Here is a 6,170-nt window from a genome sequence, read left to right on the forward strand (position 1 = left end):
CTTTTCTCGCCACATTTATTGCTGATTTCCCCCTTTCTCACTGCCTTCCGGTCCTCCGTCTCTGTCCCTTTGTCCCCACTGTCCTCTGACCCACTTTTTCTCTCTCTTCTGTGTCTCGCTGTCTCTCTCGGTCGCTCTTTATTGGTGTCTTTGTCTCTCTATCTCTGTTTCTGTCTGTCTCTGTCCTCATTGGTGTCTCTCATTCTCTGTCTTGGTGTCTCTCTGTTTCTCTCTGTCTCTGTTTCTGTCTCTGCCTTTCTGTGTCTCTTTCTCTCGTGGTCTCTGTTCATGTCTCTGCCCCGCCCCCACCCCCAGGTGGGAAGGACCTTCGACCCGACGACCTCCTTCGTGGTGGACGACCTCAAGCCCAACACGGAGTACGCCTTCCGCCTGGCGGCCCGCTCGCCGCAGGGCCTGGGCGCCTTCACCTCGGTGGTGCGGCAGCGCACGCTGCAGTCCAGTAGGTGTCTCGCCGCCCCGCCCTTCCCCGCGGGGGGGACCCGCGGCCTGGCCGCAGCCGGCCCTGCGTGCACTGACCCAGGCGGGGCCCGCCGCAGGGGTGGGGGCGCCTCCGGGCCTGGCTCCGCTCCGCTCCTCGACTGCAACACAGCCGCCCGCGCTGTTCCTCGGTTTCCCCACCGGTGCCGTGAGGGTCTCACCGTGGGGTTCTCTGTGTCCCCCGGGCCTGGTGACCTGGGTGGAGGCCCAGGGACGAGGACAAGCGGCCGATTGGCCCCTAGTTCAGGAGATGGGGCAGACCGAGTCTTCCCTCTCCTCGTCCCCTCCCGGATGTGGGGCTGATGGAACCGCCCCGTTGAGCCCATTTCACAGGCGTTTCGAGGGGAACAGTGAGGCTGTCGTCACAGCTCACACCCCACTGTTCTCAGAGCGAGGAGAGGACACAGAGACACACCCACCTCCCCCGGGCAGGGAGCACAGCTCTCAACGCCCCAGGACGAGGTCCCCGTTGCCAAGGGCGGGGGAGGGGCAGAATCAGAGGCGACACCAGGTTTCAAGGGGGCTGGCGTGTCCCCATTCGGGGCTCTCGAATCCCTGGAGTTCTTTGCTGTGCCCGCCCGGCCTCCCTGTTACCAAGAAGTCACCCTTCACCTGGCAGCTGGCTCTAGGCCACGTGCGGCCCTTGTGCCACGGCCACGGCCACCGCCGCCGCTGCCATCCCTGCCCGCTCCATGCTCGGGGCTGGGCAGGCCCTTCCTGCTGTCTCCCCGCCTCACCCACCTCCCTCCCCTCTGCTCAGCCTGGCCTGGCGTGGCCCCAGCCGGCGTGGCCCTCCTGTCGTGGTCCCTTCGTGCTTCTCCCCCAACTTCCCCTCCCCCAGTCAGTCACAACGAAGCCACCCCAGGCTTTGTTCCGGAAGCAGCCACGGCGTCCAAATCTTCAAGCCCCCCGGCTGTGTGCACACAGGGGCGTCTCGGGTCAGACGAGGGTGATGTCAGCTCGGGCCGGGGCGTCTGAGCTGCCGGGATCAGGGGCCTCGGAGACATGGCCCCCCGCACCGCCACCCCGGCCCCCTTCCCTCCCCCCACTCCCCCGCGCCGAGCCGATGGCAGCGCTCAGCCGCTCAAAGGCATCTGGGCGTGTCTGTGTGAGGTGGAGTCAGTGAGGGTGGCCCGTGGCGTGGGCGGCCACCCCAGAGACTGGCAGAGGTGCCCCAAAGGTGAGTACACGCTGGTCTCAAGCAGGTTCACAAAAACGGCCCACCCTGCGTGCCCCCCCACCCACCTCCACCGCTCCGGGCTGCACAGACGGTCCACAGCCCAAATTTGGTCCGCAAACTCTCTCAAACCACGTGCCACTGCCACACGACGCCGCACACGCGTGTCTATGTTTCTGCCCACGCCCACCCTGGTCCCCTCCCGAGACGCCACGCAGGTTGGGCCGGATTGTGAAGGACGCGACCTCCAGGGTCTCCTAGAAAGCGGCTTCGGCCCAGCCACGCGAACCTCCGGGGCGGCCCAGGACAGGGAGTGGGGGAGAAGGGACTCCCCGCTTCTCGCCCTCAGACGGGTGGGTTCCGCCAGAACCGGCAGCAGAGACCAGACTCAGGGCCAGGCGTATTCCCCGGGGCTGCGGGCTCCTTAGGCTGAACACAAGGGTAGGTGGAGGCCAGACCACTCAGCCGTGGGTCTCCCAGACACCGTTCCGCCTTCCCGCCTCGTCGGCGCCGGCCCGGAACTGCAGCGTGCCCACGCTGGGGCCGGAGCAGGGCCACGGGCCCGCTGGCACCCGGAGACCCACCAAGAGTTCGGTCTGGCCCGGTAGCTCAGCGCTCCGCCGTTCCCTCCCTCGTAAGAAAGTCTTATAAGTTAGCAGTTGAAGAGCAGAAGGTAGGTAACCAGACTGGGAGTTTTCTGGAAAGGCGTCTTTCTTTCTTTTATTATGGTTTTTCTCATCATCATCACCATCACCGTTGTTTCTTATTTTATTATGGTTTTGGTTTTATTTTTTCTCCCCCTTTCTCAGCAAATCCATTCCTTCCGGCACATTCCTTGGTTGGTTTTTCCGCTCCTGCCTGATTCCCCCGGGCACTTTTGGTGGGGGTGGCTGGTCAAGAAATGGGGATGACGCCCCCCGCCCCCAGTGTCTAGTTTGAGAGGAGCAGGAGGGGTCTCCAGTGTTTCACTTTAAGTGAGGCCGGAGAGTCATTCTAGTTGAAATAATCTACTAGGGTGGCCTCTGGGGTCCCTGGTAGCCCAGTGTCTTTTAGGACACAGATATCTGATTCTTCTCTGGGGTGTGCACATAGTAAGTGCTCAGTAAACGAGTGTTCAGTGAGTGCACGAGGCTAGTGTGATAGTGACAGCTTCGAGTGCCTTCCCGATGAGCAAGGCCTGTGATCTCTCTGGGGTTCCCTCCAGGCAAGGCAGACCCTAGAGTCCTGGGAGTGTGGCTCCAGCCGTCCCGACCTGCCACAGGCTAAGGTCTGAACTCCCAGCCTCACGCTGAAATGAAATAGCCCAAGAAGAGCAGCTAAGTCTGGGTTCGAATCCTGGCTTCAGAGCCTTGGGCAGGCAACTTCCTGTTTCTGGGCTTCAGTTTCCTCACCTGTCAAGTGGGGCCTGCTTCTGGGTTTGGGGAGGTATTTAGAGAGGTCGTATATGCAAAGCTTTCAGGATGGGGCTGTGATAGTCGCCAAACAGGCAGGCTTTGATTCTGGTTCCCCCCGTTATGATGGGGGGTGGGGAGTGACAGCTCCAACCCCCTGGGGTGGGGGTTGTGAGAATTAAATGAGGTCATACACGGAAAGTGGGCTTCGAGTGGTGCCCCTCACAGTAGGTGTGCAGACCACGAAGTTGACAATTACTAGTAATGCCCTTAGTACAGCAGCTGTCCCATGGTACCACGTGGGAACTACCACTGTTATTCTGCAAAGCCCTTTATGTACTGCCTGGTACACAGTTGGTGCCCCATAAATGCAGCTGCTCTTTTAAACCTAAATATGGATTGGCACAGTGCTGACTACACAGTTGTCACTCAGTAAATGGAAGCTGTTAATAGTTTCTAACAAACTTAACCTGGTGCCAGGCACACAGTAGGTACCCAAAACGTGGATTATTGTTCTGCAAATCTCTTGGCGCGATGCCTGGCATACAGTAAGTGCTCAATAAGTGGCCTTGATATAAAGAGGTTGGCCTGATGCTAGGCACGCAGTAGGTGCTCATACGGGCACTATTGTCAGTCTGAAAGGGTCTAGAATGATGCTCGGTATACAGTTTTTGCTTAAAACGTGCAATTATCATCTGCAAAGGCCTTGGCACAATGTGTGCAAATAGTAGATGCTCAGTAAGTAAGAACTATTGCCATTTTTATATAAGGTCTTTAGCACAATGCCTGGCACATAGTAGGTGCTTAATATATGGGCGGCTATTACTGTTATCCAATAAAGCCCTTAACACAGTGCTTGGCACGTAATAAGTGCCTGACAAATGAGAACTATTGAGTCTACGAGGCCCTTAGTACAGCACCTAGCACATAGTAGGTGCTTATTATGTGGGAACTGTTAAGTGTTTTTTAGTAAGCCCCCAGCACAGTACCTGGCACACAGTAGGTGCTTCATAAATGGGAACTGTTAAGTGTTTTTTAGTAAGCCCCCAGCACAGTACCTGGCACACAGTAGGTGCTGCATAAATGACAACTGCTATTTTTATCTTTAGAGAGCTATTACCATTCCCTATCCATAGTAGGGGCTCAATAAATGAGACTTACTGTTGATCTGTTATGGGTAGTGTGATGCCAGGTGCGTAGTAGGGACTAAAAACAGGAAAATGATCTAGGTGCTCCATATGGGTTGTAAAGTCCTGCCTGGTACCTAACTCAGTAGGTATCCAATAAACAGGCACTTTTTTTATTACTCTAGAAAGCGCTTGGCATGCTAACTGGCACACAGTAGGTGCTCAAGACAAGGGCATCATTTTCTCTTTAAGTGAGGCCAAGAGGATGATCCTAATTGAAGTAAGCCATTGGGATGGCCTCCGGGGTCCCTGGTGGCACAGGTGTTCTGTAAAGAGATGCTTTTACTATAAAAAAAATTTATGACATTTTTATAACATTATAAAGCCCTTGATGCCATGCCTGGCACACAGTAGGTGTTCAGCAAATAAGCACATTTACTGTTATTGTATAAAGCCCTTGACATGATGCCTGGCACGTAGTAGGTACCTGATAAATGTGGCTTTTGTTGCTATTCCTCTTGGCTTGGTATCTGGCACATAGTAGGTATTCAACAAATAGATGCTTTTGCTATTATTCTATGAAGCCCTTGGCGCAGTGCTGGCACATAGTAGGTCCCAAACAAATGATGCTTCTAATGCTATTCATTCCCTTTGGCACGGTGCCTGGCACACAGAAAGTATCTAATATACGGAGCTTCCATTGCTGTTATCCTTGGCATGGGGCCTGATGCACAGAGATGTTCAACAAATAGGTACATTTACTATTATTTTGTGAAGCCCTTGGTACAGTGCTGGCACATAGTAGGTAACTAACAAATGGAGCTCCTACTGCTATTCCCCTTGGCATGGTGCTTGGCACATAGTAGGTGTTCAATAAATAGATATTTTTACTGTTATTCTGTGAAGCCCTTAGCAAGTGTCTGGCACATAGTAGGTACCTAACAAATGGAGCTTCTTCTCTTCTCCTTGGTATGGTGCCTGGCACACAGTAGGTGTTCAATACACAGATGCTTTTACCGTTACTCTGTGAAGCCCTTGGCAAGTATCTGGCACATAGTAGGTACCTAATGAATGGGCTTCAATTGCGATTCCCCTTGGCATGGTGCCTGGCCCACAGTAAGTGTTCAATAAATGAGATGCTTTACAGTTATCCTGTGAAGCCTTTCGCAAATGCCTAGCACATAGTAGGTACCTAATGGGCTTCAATTGCTCTTTCTCTTGGCATGGAGCCTGGCACAGAGTAAGTACCTAATGAATGGGCTTTAATTGCTATTCCCCTTGGCATGGTGCCTGGCACAGAGTAAGTACCTAATGAATGGGCTTTAATTGCTATTCCCCTTGGCATGGTGCCTGGCACACAGTAGGTGCTCAACAAATAGATGCTTTACTGTTATCCCGTGAAGCCCTTGGCAAATGCCTAGCACATAGTAGGTACCTAATAAATGGGCTTCAGTTGCTCTTTCCTCTTTCCTTTGGCATGATGCCTGGCACATAGTAGGTACCTAATAAGTGGGATTCAATTGCTATTCCCCTTGGCATGGTGCCTGGCACACAGTAGATGCTCAACAAATAGATGCTTTACTGTTATCACGTGAGCCCTTGGCGGATGCCTAGCACGTAGTAGGTACCTAATAAATGGGCTTCGTTTGCTCTTTCTCTTAGCATGGTGCCTGGCATGTAGTGGTGTCCAGGACATAGGGCTTTATCGTGTGCTCCATGGGGACCATAGCTGCCCTGTGCCTCAGACCTGCTGTGCGCCACGTAGGTGCGGCCCTTATGGGGAGTGCAGCGTTCTTGGCCAGCCCTCCCGGCCACCATCCCACCCGCCCGTCCACCCGCCCATCTCACCTTTGGTTGACACCCGCTTCTTCTGGGTTCGACTTCTCTTTGGTTTGGTTCTGTTTTGTTTGTTATCATCTTCTTTTTTATTTTCTCTTTCCCATCTTTTGTTTCCCCGCCCCCCTCCCCACCCATCCC

The 6,170-nt window shown here is 54.3% G+C and overlaps 1 protein-coding gene across 1 annotated transcript in view; it reads left to right on the forward strand.

Moving 5' to 3' along the window:
• Positions 1-6,170, forward strand: part of PTPRS (protein tyrosine phosphatase, receptor type, S) — a 56,388-nt gene that overhangs the window by 30,972 nt on the left and 19,246 nt on the right. Inside the window, exon 8 of the mRNA XM_012646299.1 lies at positions 174-460. Within this exon, the coding sequence (XP_012501753.1) occupies positions 174-460 (287 nt within the window). The remainder of the gene's footprint in view (positions 1-173; positions 461-6,170) is intronic.

This window comes from Propithecus coquereli, unplaced genomic scaffold (genome assembly GCF_000956105.1).
Source record: "Propithecus coquereli isolate 6110/MARCELLA unplaced genomic scaffold, Pcoq_1.0 Scaffold241, whole genome shotgun sequence".
Classification (NCBI taxonomy): domain Eukaryota; kingdom Metazoa; phylum Chordata; class Mammalia; order Primates; family Indriidae; genus Propithecus; species Propithecus coquereli.